Genomic DNA, 22480 nt, shown 5'->3' with positions numbered 1-22480 from the left:
AACATATGCCACTGTTATATTAGCTACAGTTAGTAAACAACAGAAAACGACGACAAAGATGAAATGGGCCCAACAGTGGCTGAAAAAAGGAGCGAATTTCTCGTATGTTAATTTATTGAATGAAAACGTAACCACGGACCCAAAAGATTTCATAAACTACTCTCAGATGATTCCTGCGTTTTATGACAAATTATTAATGTTGATACGACATAAAATGGAGAATAAAAATAAGTTAATTGGAGTGGACATTGCAGTCGCAGCCTGGTGACGAGCAGGTCAGTGGATTACTTGAAGCTTAGTGCTGCAATATCAACAAACAGAATTAGCAGAATTGATATTGAGACCTGTGAAGTAATTATATCTGTCCTGCAATTATGTATGCAGTTAATGAACGTAAAATATTTTTTACATTTTATGATAATGTAGTGAGGCTCACATGCACTTCGCAGATGTCTTACCAGTTATTCTATAAATATGACATACTTCTCGAAGTGCAAGCCTTTTCCACACCGCCCTGTAATTTAACAAGCTAATAGGTCTACTACGTTTTCAGATTAACAGAGAAAGGAGTGGCATAGCGAATCCTGCACTGACCACCCTAAAGGGGTAAATATAGTGATTACCCCTACATAACCCAGTTTCGTTAAAATACTACTTGAAAACGGATTCTGAGGAATGATGCGCATAAGAACAAACTGAAAAAAATTAACAGTGCACTCAAACGCAATGTGGCTGTTTGAAGAAGCTCTACCAGCATCTGAATGGTGAATACTGTCAAACCATCTATTCTGAACTTCACTTCTCAGTACGTATTGACAATACTGAGAATATTGGTACGGAAGTTTCTAATATTGATAACACGTTAATACACCCCCTCAGACAGTCAATATATTGATGGTTTGACCGTGTTACTGAACATGTGGGGGCGCCTAATGTAGAGTACTTGGTGATAAGAAACTAATATTTGAAAAATAAAACTTAATGAAAGCATTACCATAGATGAGATAGATGCAAAACCAACTGCCACCTCGGTAGTATACGTTCATATGTCTACTTTCTCCTCAGAAGAGACTGAAAGAACAAACGAGAGATAAAACGAATTATTCACATAGTTAAGGAAGTGAAAATTTAACTGTGGTGAGGGCTGACGAAAATTTAACTGTGGTGAGGGCTGACGTTCAAAAGTAGGATAAAAGAAGAGGACGCAGGGTAATAGAATGTGCACTGGGAATATGAGTGGAAAGGGAAAGAGTATGGTAGAATTTTGCACAGAATTAATTAGTTATTTCGTTTCATATTCCAAGGATCATTAGTACGATTTATCGTAATGTTGTAGAACGAGTCATTTTACATTCACATCACACATTCATACGCAGATATGGCTACATGCTGAAAATTTACAATCTTCTTTAATACAGATCTGTATTACTAATTCCTACGCACCACCTTGACACATTACAAAAATAGAAACTCTTCTACATAATAGAAGAAGTTATCCAGTAGAAACTTTTTTAGTTTGTTTTCAAAATAAATTTTACTATCTCTTAGACATTTTATATCATTGTGTAGTTAATCAACAATTTTGGTTGCAGCATTGTGCACCCCGTCTTGTGCTAAGTACAACCTTAATGTGGAACAATGAATGGAATTTTTTCTTCTGTTATCGTAATTGTGTAGATCACTGTTCGTTCTGAAAAATGGTTCAAATGGCTCTGAGCACTATGGGACTTAACATCTGAGGTCATCAGTCCCATAGAACTTAGAACTACTTAAACCTAACTAACCTAAAGACATCACACACATCCCTGCCCGAGGCAGGATTCGAAACTGCGACCGTAGTAGTCGCGCGGTTCCGGACTGAAGCGCCTAGAACCGCTCGGCCACCGCGGCCGGCACTTTCATTTTGACCCGTAGGTTATTTACAGCAACAGCACAATTTAACCATGAAAGAAAGTTGTAAACGTGCAAGAGACGTGGAGACACTTAAGTTTTAGATAGCTTACTCAGCAGTAAGACGTTTCGAAACCAAATTTTCAATTGCAAAACACTTTCAGGAGCAGATGAAGACTCTGACCATAATTCTTTGGTTAGGTACTGCACCTTATAACTGAAGGAATGACACGAAGGTAGAAAATTAAGGAGGTAGACTGAAATAACTACATGATGTTGAAAGTATTAGACAAATATTGATTGAAACAGCGGAACGGAAACAGAAGCGAATGGATAACTTTGAGAGATGAAATTTTGAGGTAAGCAGAGGATCAAGTAGGAAAAAGACAAATCTCAATAACTCCTTGTGCAGCACCTCAAATATCGAGAGCTTTCCGTAAATTCTCGTATCGTCTAATCAGCAATAATTAAAGAAAGATTGTTATGTAATTTAATTTGTGATACAGTTATCAAGACTTCTCCGGGTACAGAAAGCACTCTGCTCGGAGTTACACCCTGATAGCATTAGTTGTTTATTGCCTAATTAATATCGACAAGATGGTGGCTAACGAGAAGGGGCCAATGTGCGGTTTGAACGTGGCTCTTTCGTTAAAAGGTCCTCTTCATTACACACTGTGAGTGGCACCAGATGTGTCTCGCGCTGGATGAGGCGCCATGAGAACAGAGACCAAGCAGATGATACAGAACATTTGTACTGAAAACTACCTAAATCAAAATACTCCTCTGTCGGAGAAAATCTGATGACTACAATAGTTTGTGAAAGTTCGTGATTAGCTTGGAATTTATATCAGACGGAACTTACGCTAAAGGCTGGAATGATAAAACAGTCAAACTTTACTATTCATTTGGAAACAGAACAAGGTCTATGGTTCATTTTGTAGAAGAATGTTGTATGAAGATAAGGTTGACAGCTGATGCCCAAGCCCCAGTCATTCCTGATTCAGAAGCCAACCCTCAGTACTGGTGGCGAAGGACACTGACAACGGACGGTCCTAAATATCCAGCCCACGTAGTGATACTAGAGCAACTATTTGCGATCACGGGGCCCTCATAAGCAAACGGGTCCACATTGCCGGCGACCACTAGCGAAGCTCACACTGCTACCTGCTTGCCTAGTCATCGCACTTGCTTTAAGTTCTGTCGTCGGCTGATATAACCCCTTCCATCTTAGGCCACTTGCATATCACAGGTGTGAGAGGGGTTGCAGGTCTGTCAGGCAAGCTGCCCTTGCACCATAAAACGGTCCCCCAGGACCATAGGGAAGCTATAGGCGCTGGCACCATCGTCGATAGAGAGTCGCAGAGCTAGGCAGTCTCCTGTTTTTTGGAGTCTGACCTAGTGAAACAGCGAGCACACCTCGCCTTTAGATCACGTGGCTACGCTTCATCTTGGTGGTGACATGTTATACAACAAAGAAGATGGACCGTTAAAACAAAGCGTTAGCATAATCAATCAATCTTTGGCTGTTTTATGATACAGGAATGTTTAGCAACTGTTAGCGAGCTGAGGATGTCAAGTATACCTCTGCACATTAAGCCATGTGTTACAGAATAGTAATTTCACCAACCGCATCCCGATGTTGTTCGTAATTCGCCGCCGATGCAGCTGCCGCAGCACCAAATACCGTCACTTCCCCTCCAGAACTCGCACTCATGCCACGCAAAGAACCTGTGTTGGAAGTTCAGTTCTCCACAACAGTCCTCCTTCTTGCTATGTCTTCTTTCTCTTTCCAACCATTCCAATATTTCGGCCTGTTTAGTGCAGTGAAGAGTGCTGTCATTTGTCACTGATTTCTTTCTGTGAAAATCTCGTCGTTTATTGAATAATACAACTGTCTTGTTTTCCAAGTGTATGACTTTTTTCTGTCAATTTATTGAACCTGCTATCCTGGTGTTCTCTAATTTTCTGCTGTGCAATTATTCCAGCCAAAATCATGTTCTAGAATGAAACCTCTATGCCTGTAAGTATGAAATGGATCCGATCCCATTTGCCAGCAATTTTAGCAAATAACTACAGCCACCAACCGACCTAGCACAAAGTTAACACCAGCGCCATTCATTAAAGCAACGCCCAGTTCAACACGTGGATAACGCAGCTGACATTGGTTGTAACTGACGAAAAGAGAAAACATAAAAATATAACAAATGAAGCAGACGATAGAGGAAAATATTAACAGATAGTGCAAAATGGCTAGGCAGAAATGACTAGAGGAGAAATGAAAAGCAGTAGAAGCACGCATGAGTGTTGGAGATATAGATGCCGCCTGTCGGGAAATTAGAGGGACCTTTGGAGAAAACGGAAGCGGACGTATGAATATCAAGAGCCCAAATGAGAAGCAAGTACTATGCACAGAAGGGAAAGCTTAGAGGTGAAAGTAATATGTAAGAAAATAATACAAGGAAAACGGATTTGAAGACATTATTTAGAAAGGGAAGAGGAATTAAACTACATGAAGATAAGATAGGCTCCTGCATTAGGTGATACTCTCCCAGAATTGTTGAGATCCAAAACGTTTCCACGTGGTCTGCAAGATATATAAGACCGGCGAAATACCGATATTCATGATGAATATAATAGTTCCACTTCTAATGAATGCAGGTGCTGACAGGTGTGAATAATGCCGAAGCATCAGTTTAATAAGTTCTTCGTCTTCAGGCGCGTACAGAAAGAGGTGGCGCAGTAGTTTGCACACTGTACTCGGATTCGGAAGGACGACGGTTCAAGCCCGCGTCCGTTCATAAAGATGTAGGTTTTCCGTGATTTCCCAAAATCACTACAGGCAAATGCCGGGATGGTTTCTATGAGAGAGCACAGCCGATTTGCCCCCCGTGTTTGACACAGTCCGAGTTCGTACTCCATCTCTAGTGATCTCGATGTCGACGAGAAGTTAAAACCAATATCCCTTCCTTTTTTTTTATTAAGGCGCGTTCTTCTGGAGGAAATTAGCGGTCCACGTATCCAGCTCTGGATGTGACGCTGGAGGATGGAAGCCATCTTCTGGCATGCAATTGTACCATCTCAGAATGTCATTCAGCCACGAGTTCCTTCGTCTTCCGGCAGACCTTCTCCCCTTTATTTTCCCTTCAATGATGAGTTATAAGAACTGATATCTTTTGCCTCTTATAATATATCCTAGATATTGAGTTTTTCTTTGTTTTACAATGATAATACACTCCTGGAAATTGAAATAAGAACACCGTGAATTCATTGTCCCAGGAAGGGGAAACTTTATTGACACATTCCTGGGGTCAGATACATCACATGATCACACTGACAGAACCACAGGCACATAGACACAGGCAACAGAGCATGCACAATGTCGGCACTAGTATAGTGTATATCCACCTTTCGCAGCAATGCAGGCTGCTATTCTCCCATGGAGACGATCGTAGAGATGCTGGATGTAGTCCTGTGGAACGGCTTGCCATGCCATTTCCACCTGGCGCCTCAGTTGGACCAGCGTTCGTGCTGGACGTGCAGACCGCGTGAGACGACGCTTCATCCAGTCCCAAACATGCTCAATGGGGGACAGATACGGAGATCTTGCTGGCCAGGGTAGTTGACTTACACCTTCTAGAGCACGTTGGGTGGCACGGGATACATGCGGACGTGCATTGTCCTGTTGGAACAGCAAGTTCCCTTGCCGGTCTAGGAATGGTAGAACGATGGGTTCGATGACGGTTTGGATGTACCGTGCACTATTCAGTGTCCCCTCGACGATCACCAGTGGTGTACGGCCAGTGTAGGAGATCGCTCCCCACACCATGATGCCGGGTGTTGGCCCTGTGTGCCTCGGTCGTATGCAGTCCTGATTGTGGCGCTCACCTGCACGGCGCCAAACACGCATACGACCATCATTGGCACAAAGGCAGAAGCGACTCTCATCGCTGAAGACGACACGTCTCCATTCGTCCCTCCATTCACACCTGTCGCGACACCACTGGAGGCGGGCTGCACGATGTTGGGGCGTGAGCGGAAGACGGCCTAACGGTGTGCGGGACCGTAGCCCAGCTTCATGGAGACGGTTGCGAATGATCCTCGCCGATACCCCAGGAGCAACAGTGTCCCTAATTTGCTGGGAAGTGGCGGTGCGGTCCCCTACGGCACTGCGTAGGATCCTACGGTCTTGGCGTGCATCCGTGCGTCGCTGCGGTCCGGTCCCAGGTCGACGGGCACGTGCACCTTCCGCCGACCACTGGCGACAACATCGATGTACTGTGGAGACCTCACGCCCCACGTGTTGAGCAATTCGGCGGTACGTCCACCCGGCCTCCCGCATGCCCACTATACGCCCTCGCTCAAAGTCCGTCAACTGCACATACGGTTCACGTCCACGCTGTCGCGGCATGCTACCAGTGTTAAAGACTGCGATGGAGCTCCGTATGCCACGGCAAACTGGCTGACACTGACGGCGGCGGTGCACAAATGCTGCGCAGCTAGCGCCATTCGACGGCCAACACCGCGGTTCCTGGTGTGTCCGCTGTGCCGTGCGTGTGATCATTGCTTGTACAGCCCTCTCGCAGTGTCCGGAGCAAGTATGGTGGGTCTGACACACCGGTGTCAATGTGTTCTTTTTTCCATTTCCAGGAGTGTAGTTCTTTTTGATTTTCCATAGAATGAAAGACTTTTTCTTTTTCAGCACCCGAGGTATGCGTCAGAGACTGCGATACAGATACATTTCAAAAGCATCAGTTCTTTTCTGTAGATCAAGGATCCGGCTTTCGCATCCATAGAGAAAAATGGAGAACACGCATTCTCCGTTGCAGACTAAGAGCAGATGTTATGAAAAGTTTCTTGATGCTAATAAATTGTCTCCTGGCCTGTACTATTCTAGATCTGATCTCTTTCTTGCGGTCAGACTGCACAGTGCCCAAGTGCTACATGGAGGATACTTGTTCAATCTTATTTCCTATTATTGACAAGGTTGGTTGCACTGTTCTCTTAGAGAAGACGACAACCTTGGACTTGGAAGTGTTGACAAACATGTTAAACTCATCACTGCGCGAGATTAAATTATCTATCCTCATCTGCGTACGTAATACTGTTACTTAGCTTTCCATATATAATGATCCCATTGCTTTCTTCCGCCAACACTTTCCTGAGAATTGCTTCGGAGTAAATCTTAAACAAGAGAGGTTTAACAAGTGACAGCTGCAACATTTAAATAAAAACTATTTACAGAAGAATGAAAAGTCCTATGAAAGCCATCCTTAGAAAAAAAAATGGTGGAACGCGCTAGGCAATACTGGCGCTATGACATGTATCAGAAGCCAGATCGAAGAAAGATAAAAGTCCGTTCACAGCGTTTGTGGCTTTAGAGAAAGATTTTGCCTGTGTTGACTGGAATATAGCTTTTCAAATCCTGCAGGAACAAAATACAAAGAGCGAAACCTTTTTTTAGAACTTATACAGCAACTAGATTTTATTTATATGAGTCGACTGATATGAATGGGAACCAGTAGTTGGGGAAGCTGGGAGACACTGTTATAACCGAACTCCGATGTTATTCAATCTGAACTCTGCGCTTACAGTGAAGGATAGCAAGGAGAAATTTGGGAAGGGAATCAAAATCCAAGGAGAAGAAATTAAATGTGTGCGGGTCGCCGGGGAGATAGTAATTTTAGAGAGACTGCAACGGACTTCGAAGAGCTGATAAACGAAATGGATAGAGTACTGAAAAGAGATTGTAATATGAATATACAAAAAGAAAAACTAGGGCATGTGATCGAATAGATCAGACTACACTGAAGGAATAAGTTTTGGAACTGAGACACTAAAAACAGTAGTTGAGCTTTACTATACGGGCTGTGAAGTAAGTGACGTTGGCCAAACCAGGGGAAAGAGGGGGCGGGGGTGGGGGGGGGGCAGATGTAGACAATGCGTAGGAAGAGTTTTCAGAAAAACGGAATTATTTTAACATTTAACATAAATTTTGTTATAAGACAATACATTCTTAAGTTATTTTTGTGGAGTGTAGCCTTGTACCGAAGCGAAATGGGGAATATAAACAGTTAAGACAAGAAGAAAAGAGAAGTGTTTGTAATATGGCACTACCGATGAATGCTGAAGCTTTGTTGGAAAGATGGAATAACTAATGAAGAGGTCCATAATTGAACTGAGGGAAAAAGGAAACTTATGGCACAACCCGACTAAAGGAAGTCAGTTTGTTGATGGTGGAAAGTGTTGGGTAAAAACTGTAGATAGCGCTCAAGTAGGCAGGCACAGTTGGATGTTGTTTATAATAGTTACACAGAGATGATAAGGCTTGCACAGGACTGACTTAGCACAGAGAGGTGCATGAAACAAATCTCCTGGCTGAGGACCACAACCACCATCACAACAACAACTTGTACATTGCGGAGAGGAGGTTGGTAGACATTTTTGCCCATTGTTGCCACCTTTCTTCTGAAGTAGAACAATTAAAAGATTGTATACTATCTCATTTATAATATGCATAAAGCTCTATAAGGTGGGAACCGCAGAGCGTGCTGGAATTCCAGAACGACAAATCAGTGCTGCAAATTCTCTTAAAAGGAAAACGTATTGTCAAAGCCGTAACTTGTGGACGGTGGAGCAAGTGGAGAAAGTCATTTGGTCGAATAAATCTTGTTTCGCACGGCTTCCAATTTCAGACCGAGTTTATGTCTGGCGTACGCCATCCCAAGCCTACAATCTGTTTACTGCCAAGAGTGAAACATGATAGGCGTTCGCTGATGAAATGGACAGCTATTTCGTGGTATTCAGGGGCCCCCATGGATACTCTGCCAAGTCACATTACTACCACGGATTGTGTGACCATTTCGGCTGATCAGGTCCATCCCAATGGTGATGCTGCGTTCCAAGTCGACCAGGCCCCTGTTCACATAGCTCGCATCGCCCAGTGCTGGTTTTGTGACCTCGAGGATGAATTGTCGTACCTCCCCTGGCCATCATAGTCACCAGATTACACTATTATTGAGCCTTTGCGGTCTACTTGGGAGAAAAGAGAGCGCTATCGCTATCCATCTTCATCATCGTTACCTGAACGTGTCCGCTACGGACGCAGGTTCGAATCCTGCCTCGGGCATGGATGTGTGTGATGTCCTTAGGTTAGTTAAGTTTAAGTAGTTCTACGTTCTAGGGGACTGATGACCTAAGAAGTTAAGTCCCATAGTGCTCAGAGCAATTTGGACCTGAACGTGTCACTATTTTGCAGGAAGAATCGTATAAGATTCCCTTGAAAACCATACTGGACCTATATTTATCCATTTCCAGACGACTGGAAGCTGTTTTCAGTGGCAACGGTTTTTGTACACCGTATTAGATATGGTAATGTGCTGTGTTTTTGGCGTTTCCATATTTTTTGCCACAGCCTGTGTATTTCAATTCGTTGATAATAGAGCATTTAGTTGGTTAATTACATGTTCCATATATCATTCGAACGATTTATTTTTATCGAAAAGATGTGAAACGAGTCAGTTTACAGGATAAGTGTACGTGATTAGTGTTACTACTAATAAACACGTTATCATTTTGTTCCTACTCATGCAACTACACTTAAAACAAGTTTTTTTCTTAACTAAAATTCGTCAATGGAATAGAAGGAGTTGTCCAGGAGAATTGATTTTAAATTAGATTTAAGACTACGTGTTAGACATTTTATGTTATTGGCCAAATAATTAGAATTTTTTGCTGCTGCATATTGAACTCCTCTCTGAGCCACCGACAGCTTTAACAATGGGTAATAAAGATCATTTTTCCCTCTAGTGTTGCAGTTATGCACTTTCCTGTTCTCGAATTATGATGAACTTCATTAGCGAAAATATGTATTGTGACGGCGCAGTTAAAATGCGTAGCTCCTTGAAGAGGTACCTTCATCACATCCGTAGGTAAACACATATTATTTTTACTGCAGGCTTTTATGCAGTCACTACTTTCTTTCCAAGTGATTATTCTGTATGACATTATTGAGTGGGAATAAGCAAAATATGTCAGGAGGTTGATGTGTTTGTTTCCAAGATTAGCTATTATATGCAGAGCAAAAGTAGCAGAACTTAATTATTTTAAAAGCTCAGTGATATGCTTCTTGCAAAACAAGTTTTCATCACTATTTACACCCAAAAATTTGGAGCATTCTATTCTATATACTGACACCTATTCACGTGTTACATCAGTTGTTGGTATGACTCTATTAGCTGTACAGAACTGAACGTAGCGTGTTTTTTTTTTCAAAATTTAGGGAGGGTCTATTTTCAGAGAAACACTTTACAATTCTTTGGAAAAAAACATTTACTAACTGTTCTGTTGCTCTCTCTGTAACAGTACTAATTGTAGCACTAGTATCATCTGCAAAAAGTACCAATTTTGCCTGTTGAATGCTAAATGGCAGATCGTTCACATATATAAGAAATAAGGATGGACCCAAAATTGAAACCCGTGGAACTCTCTTTGTGATTTTACCCCAGTAACTAAAATTTTCGGTCTTTCCACATTGGCTGAATTATTCAGTACAACATTTTTACATTCTGTTCATTAAGTATGATTCAAACCAGCTGTCTGTAAAGCCACTAATTCCATAAGACTTAAGTTTTTTAAAGAGAGTATCATGATCCACACAAAGGAAGACCTTGAAGACACCACAAAAAATACCGACAGGCGATATATTATTATTTAAGGCTTGTACTATTTGATGACCAAATGTATAGGATTCTCTGTCGAGCAACCTTTCTGGAGTCCAAACTGTGATAGGCTAAGTAAACTGTCTCCACTTAATTGTGTGACTATTCTTGATTACATTACTTTCTCAAATATATTGAAAAAAGATGTCTGTAAAGAAACTGGACGATAATTGTTTAAATCTTTCTTGTCATATTTCTTATAAAGTGGTTTAATAACTCCATATTTTAACTGATCTTGAAAAATTTCCTGTACCAAACGTGCATTGCATATATCAATAAGGACATTAGTTATGAAGTTGGAATAAAGTTTCAGAATTCTGTTTGAAATATCATCAACCCCAGAAGAGCTTTTGTTTTTTAGAATTTTTATTATTATATTAATTTCAGTGAAGAATGTTTGTGCTACTGCTAATGGCTTGAAGTTGTAATATATTCTCTTGTTTCTTCGACTTAACCATTTAATCCTATATTTGCTGCTACGTTTAGAAAGCGATTTTTTAAAAGTATCTGTAACTTGTGAATTGTCAGTCTCAACATTACAATTTAACGATTGTTATGGGATCTTCTACACTGACTGGCTGTTCTGTCTACGGTTTGACGATGTCATATATATTGGGTTGCCTCATAAGTTCGTTTGCTTTTCGTAACAAGTGCAGTCACACAGAACTCCTGGAAACACACCTCCCTGCAGCACATCTACGACAGAGTCGTTGCCAGACTGTCTGCTTACGCACTTCACACACAAGGCCTTGCATAATAAACTAAATAAGGCAGATCGGTTTTGCAAATAAATTATTTATTTCCTATAATATACACCATTATTGTCGACAATACATTGGCATTTCTCTGGAAACTTATAAACGCCATTCTTCCAAAATTTTTGAGTTTTCAAGTTGAAGTTTTCAATGTTCAGTCTGCAGTTCTCCACAAGGAGGTGACGTGTTTGTCATTCAGGAAATTTTGCAGGAAAGTGAATAGATGAAAATCGGAAGGGGCAATGTCTGGCGAATACGGCGATTGGGTAACATATGCCACTCAAAACAACACAGCTTTTGATGGGTCACCGTAGAGGTAAGTGGTCTGGTATTGTCGTGGTGGAAAACGACATTCTGTCCCAAATCCAGTCGTTTCTCAACAATGGCTGCCTTGAGACGATCTAATTGCGAACAGTATTTTTCGGAAGTGATAGTCTTCGGAAGATCCATAACAGAATCTTTCGCGGATGCATCCCTGGTTTAGGAACGGTCAGTGGTGGCTGCCCTGTCTTGTGGCACGATTTACTCACTCCGGGCGTTGTTGTACTCGATCCACTTCTCATCTCCATTTACCAGCCGTTCCAGAAAAGGAGCATCCTGGTTGAGTCTCAATAGTGAGTCACAGGTGGTCACGCGCTAAGTTACTTCACTCAGTTCATGAGGAACCCATACAGCGCAAATATTTACGTAACCCAGCTTCTTCAAGTTCCTGGCTACAGTTAACACAAGCGACACTGAGATCCAATGCCAACACCAGCGTCATCTTTCGTGGATTGTTGACTATCGTGTCATGGCATTCCACGTGTGTAGCCGTTGGCCGTCCAGGTCGAGGTTTGTCTGTTACGGCGAAATTCTCAGCTCGGAATCGACTATACCATTTTTCCTTACTATAGTAAAACAGCATGAGATGAGGAAAATGTTGCTTCTTGCATTCCACAGCTTGTAAACAAACGTCCACGCTGTTCCATGCAACGCCAGGCACAAACACACACTGACGTATCCAATGGCGCATCAGCTTGTTGACCTCTGCGTCGTAGGTGCGGTTAGGCAGCTGTGTTACCCCGGCAGGCACGGCGGGTGAAAGGTATGCAGGCGCTATAGGTGGGACATCCCCGATGTTATTCAATCTTTATATTGAGGAAGCAGTAAAGGGAACAAAAGAAAAATTTGGTGTAGGAACTAAAATCCATGGAGAAGAAATAAAAATTTCGAGGTTTGCGACGACACTGTGATTCTGTCAGAGACAGCAAAGGACCTGGAAGAGTAGCTGAACGGTATGGACAGTGTCTTGAAAGGAGGATACGAGATGAACATGAACAAAAGCAAAACGAGGATAATGGAATGTAGTCGAATTAAAATCAGGTGATGCTGAGGGTATTAGAGTAGTAAATGAGACACTTGAAGTAGTAAATGAGTTCTGCTATTTGGGGAGCAAAATAACTGATGATGATGGAAGTAGAGAGGATATAAAGTATAGACTGGCTGTGGCAAGGAAAGCGTTTTTGAAGAGGAGAAATTTGTTAACATGGAGTATAGATTTAAGTGTTAGGAAGTCTTTTCTGAAAGTATTTGTATGGAGTACAGCCATATATGGAAGTGAAACATGGACGATAACTAGTTTAGACAAGAAGGAAGTAGAAGGTTTCGAAATGTGGTGCTTGCGAGCTAACATCCCAAAGATGTTCGAGCTCACATGCGGTTCCTCTTCGTCTAAATGTCTTTGCTCAAACTCGTCTATGGGGTGAACCGCACGTGTCGCATTACACGTCCCAAATTAGACAGTTGTGACCCTTTAGTTAAATTGTCTGCCTGATGGCAAGTTTGCGAAATACGAAGTTAATATAACATATAGTAACAGTAATAATAATATCGAGAACTAAATTAACGACCATAAATGATGTAGACCACACAGTTGCGATTTGGTTAGAATAAACTTTATTCAGAGAACAAACTAATAGCGAAAGTGGTCGTATTTAGAGTTACTGTTACACTCCAGCGCATATCCATTTGACACAGTTCGATCATCGCGAAACACAACTCCGATACGTCTGCTACGTCTCCTTGGCCTCAAAAGGCTTCTACTGGGTTCGTTTCACAATTCCTGAAGGCTGACTCTTTCGGCCACATACTTAAATGAGAGCGAAATGCTCGTTAACCCACATGGTAGAGAAGAATGCTGAAGATTAGATGAGCAGATTACGTAAGTAATGAGGAACTCCTGAAAATAATTGGGGAGAAGAGAAATTTGTGGCACAACTTGACTAGAAGAAAGGATCGGTTGGTTGGACACGTTCTGAGGCGTCAAGGGATCACCAATTTAGTTGTGGAGGGAAGAGTTTAGGTTAAAAATCATAGAGGGAGACCAAGAGACGAATACGTAAGCAGATTCAGAAGGATGTAGGTTGTAGTAGTTATTCGGAGATGAAGAAGCTTGCACTGGATAGAGCAGCATGGAGAGCTGCATCAAACCAGTCTCTGGACTGAGGACCACAACAACAACATAGGTGGAACGCGAGAGAAAAACTAACGAACTTATGAGACAACCCAATAGTTTTAATCCTATTAAGTGCTGTATTTATTTCTATCAGTATCGGAACAAGCATACTTCTGGTTATTTTAATAACTTTCCTTAAAATACTGCAATATTCTTTGTAGTTCAAAAATGGTTCAGATGGCTCCGAGCACTATGGGACTCAACAGCTGAGGTCATCAGTCCCCTAGAACTTAGAACTATTTAAACCTAACTAACCTAAGGACATCATACACCTCCATGCCCCAGGCAGGATTCGAACCTGCGGCCGTAGCGGTCGCGCGGTTCCAGATTGTAGCGCCTAGAACCGCTCGTCCACTCCGGCCGGCTATTCTTTGTAGTATGCAAGTAATGTCAGATCTTGACTCATTCAAACCATTACAGAAAATTTTTCTCTTTCTCTTAGATGATATTTTAATTCCCTTATTTATCCACAACTTACTTGTTTGTCTGATGGATCTTTTGGATAATTTTTTAGGAAAGCAACTTTCAAACATTCTCACAAATTTAGTGTGTAATGCCGTCAGCAAGTAAGTGAGTGGCAGCCAGTGAGTGAGTGTGGTTGGCGCAGGCTTCCTGTACGTGGGCACGGACGACGCGCCGGGCAACATGGGCCTGCTGGACATGACGACGGCGCTCAGCTGGGTGCAGCAGAACATCGCCAGCTTCGGCGGCGACCCCGGCCGGGTCACCATCTCCGGGGGCAGCGCGGGGGCGGCCGCCGTAGAACTGCTCGCCTACAGCCCCGTCGCCTCGCGTGAGTCTCCCTCTCCACCTGTTCCGTCCTAACGTATACCACGGCTAGAGACCTGCGTCGAAGCGGATGTATCGGCGGACATACGCACTAGTAACTACAAGGGCGTTCAATAAGTAGTGCAACACTTTTTTTTCTGAAAGCAGGTTGGTTTTATTCTGGATTCCAGTACACCATATTATTCCCCACTCATTTGGCTACAAAACCCTATTTTACAACAAAATCTGCGAGTGTCTTAAAATATGTTTTTTGCTCGCGTATCATGTCATTTCTGGAAACACAGAACCTACTCTGTAGGAATCAACATGGATTCCGGAAACAGCGATTGTGTGAGACCCAACTCGATTTATTTGTTCATGAGACCCAGAAAATATTAGATGCAGGCTCCCACGTCGATGCCATTTTCCTTGACTTCCGGAAGGCGTTTGATACAGTTCCGCACTGTCGCCTGATAAACAAAGTAAGAGCCTACGGAATATCAGACCAGCTGTGTGGCTGGATTGAAGAGTTTTTAGCAAACAGAACACAGCGTGCCACAGGGGAGTGTTATCGGACCATTGCTTTTCACAGTATATATAAATGACCTAGCAGGTAGTGTCGGAAGTTCCATGCGGCTTTTCGCGGATGACGCTGTAGTATACACAGAAGTTGCAGCATTAGAAAATTGCAGCGAAATACATGAAGATCTACAGCGGATAGGCACTTGGTGCAGGGAGTGGCAACTGACCGTTAACATAGACAAATGTAATGTATTGTGAATATATAGAAAGAAGGATCCTTTATTGTATGATTATATGATAGCGGAACAAGCACTGGTAGCAGTTACTTCTGTAAAATATCTGGGAGTATGCGTACGGAACGATTTGAAGTGGAATGATCATATAAAATTAATTGTTGGTGAGGCGGGTGCCAGGTTGAGATTCATTGGGAGAGTCCTTAGAAAATGTAGTCCATCAAAAAAGGAGGTGGCTTACAAAACACTCGTTCGACCTATACTTGAGTATTGCTCATCAGAATGGGATCCGTTCCAGGTCGGGTTGACAGAGGATGTAGAGAAGATCCAAAGAAGAGCGGCGCGTTTCGTCACAGGGTAAGCGTGATAGCGTTACGGAGATGTTTAGCAAACTCAAGTGGCAGACTCTGCAAGAGAGGCGCTCTGCATCGCGGTGTAGCTTACTGTCCGGGTTTCGAGAGGGTGCGTTTCTGGATGAGGTATCGAATATATTGCTTCCCGCTACTTATACCTTCTGAGAAGATCACGAATGTAAAATTAGAGAGATTCGAGCACGCACGGAGGCTTTCCGGCAGTCGTTCTTCCCGCGAACCATACGCGACTGGAACAGGAAAGGGAGGTAATGACAGTGGCACGTAAAGTGCCCTCCGCCACACACCGTTGGGTGGCTTTCGGAGTATAAATGTAGATGTAGATGTAGATGTAGACGGCCTAACGCCACCTTAATGGGAGGTCCTGTACGACCGCATGGTACCACTCTACTGGTCGACGTCGGAACCAAAGTCTGGCTGCATCAACACCCTCCCCATCATCCACGTACTGCATCCTGCAGAGTGCGTCCTTCATCGGGCCAAACAAATGGAAGTTGGAAGGACTGTAGGGTGGATGAGCAAGAACAGCCCATTGAAACTCTGTGATCTCCTCTTGGGTGCTCAAAATTGCGTGAGGCCTTGAGTTGTAATGGGGAAGGAGAATTTCGTTTGCGTTTTTGTTTCTGTTTCCTGAGGGTTTGTTTGTTTCTTTTGGTTTCGGGCGCAAAAACAACTAGGGTCATACGCTGTCAAAACTGTGGAACACTAAGACACGAAGAGGAGTTAAAAACGACTACACGTCAATCCCAGTCGACGGAGGATAAAATGTAAATGTCGTGTGACAAGGACCTCCCGTCGGGTAGACCGTTGGCCGGGTGCAAGTCTTTCGATTTGACGTCACTTCGGCGACTTGCGCGTCGATGGGAATGAAATGATGGTGATTAGGACAACACAACACCCAGTACCTGAGCGGAGAAAAATCTTCGACCCAGCCGGGAATCGAACCTGGGCCCTTAGGATTGACATTCCGTCGCATTGACCACGGTTTTTTTTAATCTCATTTTCTTCGTTTTCGTTCGTTGTATCTGCTCAAGGCGGACGTCGCAAGACACCCGTTTCAGTTCGTCCTTGATCCATTAACTCAGTTTTTTTTTTTTTATTACAGAGGGCAGCAAACCCTCTGACCGTACACGCTGAGCTACCGTGCCGGCTTCCACTCGGCTACCGGGGGCGGACGATGGAATACAAGGCAGCTAAAAACAGGGACCTGGAGAAAGGTCTATAAGCTGCGCCGTAGAGAAACCGGGGCCCAGAACTAAAAATTAAATGGCCTTTACCATAGCACAATACACATCAGAGTTGATCGTTGCACCATGAGGGAGGACATCAAACAGAATAACTCCTTCAGAGTCCCAGAAGACGGTCGCGGTGATTGTATCGGCTGAGGATGCGACTTTTCTTCGGAGAAGAGGTGGAGTGGCGCCATTGAGCGTATTGCCGTTTTCTTTCCAGGTCGATGTGCTGAACCCATGTTTCACCACCTTTTACGATGTTCAACGAAAACATTATCACGATGAGCCTCGTAACGTGCAAGCAGTCCACACAGATGGTCGTTCGCTGCTCTTTAGGGTCTTCTGTTAGACAGCGAGGAACCCAAAGGGCACACACCTTTGAGTAGGTCTGCAGCTCGTGGTCTAGTGTCTAGCGTTGCTGTCCCTGGATCACAGGCTGCCTCTTTCGATTTTCGGCCGGGTTGGGGATTTCCTCTGCCCGGGGACTGGGTGTTTGTGTTGTCCTCGTCATATCATCATTCCTGACAGTGGCTAGATTGGATTGTGAAAAAATTGGATTGTGTAAAAATTGGGACATTGTACGGTCGCTGATGACTGCGCAGTTGAGCGCCCCACAAACCAAACATCATCACCTTTGAGTAGTTGACGAGTGTGTCAGCAGTACGAATAGAGACGTCTAGTTGAGCAGCGAGATGTTTGATTGTCATCCGTCGATCGCATCGAATGAGAGTGTCCGCACGTTCCAACATTTCAGGAGTCACAGCTCTGGGCGGCCGTCCGGCACGCGACAGATCGGACAGGTTTGCCCGGCCCTGTTATGATGATGAAGGGCGCCTCAGCCAACGACTAACCGTGCTTTTTTTCACTGCCACGTCCCCGCGTACATTATGCAAGCGCCTAAAAATATGTGCGTTTTCCGCCAAAAGAAGTTCAATGACAGCTCTCTGCTTTCAAATGGTTCAAATGGCTCTGAGCACTATGGGACTTAACTGCTGAGGTCATCAGTCCCCTAGAACTTAGAACTACTTAAACCTAACTAACCTAAGGACATCACACACATCCATGCCCGACGCAGGATTCGAACCTGCGACCGTTGCGGTCTCGCGGTTCCAGACTGTAGCGCCTAGGACCGCTCGGCCACCCTGGCCGGCGCTCTCTGCTTTGAAAGCACCTCTCTTACAAATGTAATTGTGAAGACTACATATGGCGCCGCTACGTATGGGAACTTCATGAAACTATAGGACCTGAAGCGGGAATACTCCACAGTGTCCCACAATAAGGTCTACATATCTTCATTCGAAATTCTTCGAGCAGAGAAACTGTTGCAATACTAACTGAACGCCCTTCATACTTGGTCGATGAAAACCTGCGCCGATGCAGCTATCTACAGATATATTTGCGGGTATCCACAATAATGATTACTTTGTAGTTGAAAGGTATTATTTTCGTCTATTCTCGATCGATAATATTAATTATTATTGTCCTGAGTCATTATTATTGCGCATTTGTCGTCCAGCATAACGTTTTGTGTCCTATTAACTCACCTATACCTCGATGCAACAACATACCAGCTTGGGATACTCCGTGTGAACTTACACTGTTCAGTATTCGACAATGTGGTGCAGAGTCAAGTGCCTCAAGGTCATCTAGGAAAAGGCGCCTAACTGTTCACCTACCTGTTCACCTTGTGAGTCACCGTTACTACCTCTTGAACTTCATAAGAACAAATAAAACCTCTTTGCGTTATCACCACTGGGTTCGACAATGAGTTTTACGGTTAGCGGTTTTTTAAAGGATCTTCAGCGCGGCAGTCAGTCATTAAAGTGAAATCTACAGACGTGTCGAGAGCCAACAGTTGGTCGGAGGAAGTATTCGAATGAAAACCAAGTAGTGCTCTGAATTTTACGACTGCCTCTCGGAATAGCAATGCACAGTAATCCGCAAGTACGAATGCCGTCAAATTTCGTGAAAGTTTTATTCGAATCTTTTTTGACATGATTAGTTTACTATAATTCAATCATTCCTTTCGGAAAAGTATATAATAAACTACTAGCGGCGCCTCAGTCAGCTGTGCTTAATGTGCAGGCCTTTTCTATGCACATGTGTTCAAGATACCTTCGTGAAAATGGGAATGACCTACGCATTTTCCAGTTGTTTAGGGTGCATCGTCGCACCAGCGACGCGCGATAAAATTCTGCTAGATTTAGAGCAAAGACTTTCCCATAATCTATATAGATACGTACGGGTATCCTATCACACACCTTTCCCCTGTTGAGCGATTTTCTACGTCCTTCGTTGATGTGATGACTGGAAGTTCACTTTTCATGGCCGCCTTAGCATGTAAATGATCAACTTCTCTCTTCCTCCCATACAGATTTTCTGCATACTTCTTTCTCCGGCCAGTATTTCTAATATTGCCTCACTTTACATTGCATCTCTTCATTTAATTTATATGATTCACAAGTAGCACCACAGTCTGATTTTCAAACGCTCATGTCACACTTTCATACGACGCTCCACTCTACGAATTTTTCTTCAGTTTCGTCTGGTAGTTTGTTTTTATTCTATGTATATTGCACAAATTAGGAAGGTTGGGCTCAAAAGTGTAGCAGGTCTGTTGATAAACGCATAAATCGACGTGCAAGACTACCTTTCAATTTACTTATTATACAGTCGCAGAAAGGTATCAGATTATATAGATAGTAGAAACGAAAGGTTTTCACGTCGTGTCTAGTAGTAACGTCTTTTTTATTAAAACACGTCTTGGAAATGGTGCGCCTACTAAGATCTCTGTTCCAGCAACCGTAATTGTTAATACGTACTCAATCATACCGTTTAACCTTATCAATGTTCTCCCTCCATCCGGAAATAAGCCATGTCTCTAGACTGTAATTTAAAAAAATTATACTCAATTTCTAGTTACGATCTCACGACGCAACTGTCAAGCTTTAACTTCCGTAATTATTTCACTGTTCTTACCACCCGTATATGTAAGTCCGCAGGCAAAATTCAGATCTTATAATCATTCCAGATAGCATTAGCGTTTCTGGTGATTACTGGACATTATATGCTATTTTACATATCTATTCGGAATACTTTACGAACATTTTTATGATATCAAATTACTTTTATAACAAATATTTCATTTAATGGAAAGACACTGAATTTCAATCAATGACTCATTGCCGTTAATTAGTAGATTTTTACAAGTATCGTTTTGTCTGTTTTTAATAAGCTGTTAATAACTTGTGGTTGATCGTGATGATTATTATTGTTTGAAGGAAGACATTTTGGTATTCCAAAATCACTGTAATTTATTTAATATATTGTAACGTTTTGAAATTTCAGTTTACACTGAGCTGACAAAAGTCGTGGGTTGGCGGTATTCACATATACAAATGGCGGTAGCATCGCGTAACGTGGTATAAATGAGTAGTGCATCGGCGGAGCTGCAATTTGTACTCAGGTGATTCGTGTGAAAAGGTTTCCGACGTGATTACGGCTGCACGATGGGAATTAATACACTTTGAACGCGGAGTGGGAGTTAAGATGCATGAGTCATTCCATTTCGAAAATCGTAGGGAATTCAATATTATGAGATCCACAATGTCAAGAGTGTGCCGAGAATACCAAATTTCAGGCAATACCTTTTATCACAGACAACGCTGTGGCAGACTGACTTCATTTATGCAGTGGCGTTTGCATAGTGTTCTCAGTGCTAACAGACAAGCAACACTGTGTGCAATAACCGTTGAAATCAGTTAAAAAAATTGTTCAAATGGCTCTGAGCACTAAGGGACTTAACATCTATGATCATCAGTCCCCTAGAACTTAAAACTACTTAAACCTAACTAACCTAAGGACATCACACAACACCCAGTCATCACGAGGCAGAGAAAATCCCTGACCCCGCCGGGAATCGAACCCGGGAACCCGTTGAAATCAGTGTGCGACGTGCGACGAACGTATCCGTTACGACGGTGCAACGAAATTTTGCATTAATGGGCTGTGGTAGCAGACGATCGATGCGAGTGCAGCACGAAATTGCTGCAGCGTCTGTTCTGGTGTCGTGACTTAATCGGTTGGATCCTAGACCACTGAAAAATCGTGGCCCAGTCGGATGAGTCCCGCAAAATGTATCTATTTAAAACAGCAGATAAAAATTCGCTTGATACCTTCCTAAGAGAGAGTCTCCATTCCTTCCAAGCTAATTATGTAAGTGTAGACCAGATATGACTCGAATTCAAAGTTACAGTATCGACAGCAATAGGTAGATTCACACCGTATAAGTTAATAAGAGACGGGACTGATCCAATATGGTACACAAAACACGTCACATCACTGTTGCAGAAGCAACGAAAAATTCATGCCAAATTCAGGAGAACGCAAAATCTCCAAGACTGGCTAAGTTTCACGGAAGCTCGAAATTTAGTGCTGACGTCAATGCGAGATGCTTTTAATAGTTTCCGAAATGAAACATTGTCTCAAAAAATGGTAGAAAACCCAAAGAGATTCTGGTCGTATGTAAAGTACACCAGTGGCAAAAAAACAGTCAATACCGTCACTGCGCTATAGCGATGGAAATGTTACCGATGACGGTGCCACTAAAGCGGAGTCACTAAATACAGTTTTCCGTAACTCCTTCACGAAAGAAGACGAAGTAAATATTCCAGCATTCGAAACCATAACATCTGTTAGCATGAGTGACATAAAAGTAGATATCTTAGGAGCTGCGAAACAACTCAAATCACTTAAGAAAGGCAAGTGGTCCGGTCCAGATGGTATACCAAACAGGTTCCTTTCAGACCCAATAGCGCCTTTCTTAGCAATCATATACAACCGCTCACTTGTCGAAAGGTCTGCTCCTAAAGACTGGAAAGTAGCACAGATCACACCAATATTCAATAAAGGAAATAGGAGTAACCCATTGTATTACAGGCCCATATCACTGACCTCAATTTGCAGCAGGATTTTGGAGCATATACTGCACTGGAACATTATGAATCACCTTGAACATAATGACTTATTGATACATAACCAACACGGATTCAGAAAATATCGTTCTTGTGCAACACAGCTAGCGCTTTATTCCCATGAAGTAATGAGTGCTGTCGACAAGGGATCTCAGATCGATTCCATATTCCTAGATTTCCAGAAGGCTTTTGATACCGTTCCTCACAAGCGACTATTAGTCAAATTGCGTGCATATGGAGTATCGCTCAGTTGTGTGACTGGATTCGTAATTTCCTGTCAGAGGGGTCACAGTTCGTAGTGATAGACGGTACATCATCGAGTAGAACAGAAGTGATATCTGGCGTTCTGCAAGGTAGTGTCATAGGCCCTCTGCTGTTCCTGATTTGCATAAATGATCTAGGTGATAATCTGAGAAGCCCCCTTAGATTGTTTGCAGATGACGCTGTAATTTACCGTCTAGTAAAACCTTCAGACGATCAATTCCAATTACAAAATGATCTAGAGAGAATTTCTGTATGGTGCGA

At 42.8% G+C, this 22480-nt stretch overlaps 1 protein-coding gene across 1 annotated transcript in view; it reads left to right on the top strand.

The window, feature by feature from the left end:
• The window catches only part of LOC126416109 (cholinesterase 1-like), a 346029-nt gene that overhangs the window by 264293 nt on the left and 59256 nt on the right, over positions 1-22480 (top strand). Inside the window, exon 5 of the mRNA XM_050083619.1 lies at positions 14464-14649. Within this exon, the coding sequence (XP_049939576.1) occupies positions 14464-14649 (186 nt within the window). The remainder of the gene's footprint in view (positions 1-14463; positions 14650-22480) is intronic.

Source organism: Schistocerca serialis, chromosome 8, assembly GCF_023864345.2.
Source record: "Schistocerca serialis cubense isolate TAMUIC-IGC-003099 chromosome 8, iqSchSeri2.2, whole genome shotgun sequence".
In the NCBI taxonomy this organism is placed as follows: Eukaryota; Metazoa; Arthropoda; class Insecta; order Orthoptera; family Acrididae; genus Schistocerca; species Schistocerca serialis.
Note: the sequence above shows the minus strand (reverse complement) of the source record. Positions and strands in the feature narration are given on the sequence as shown.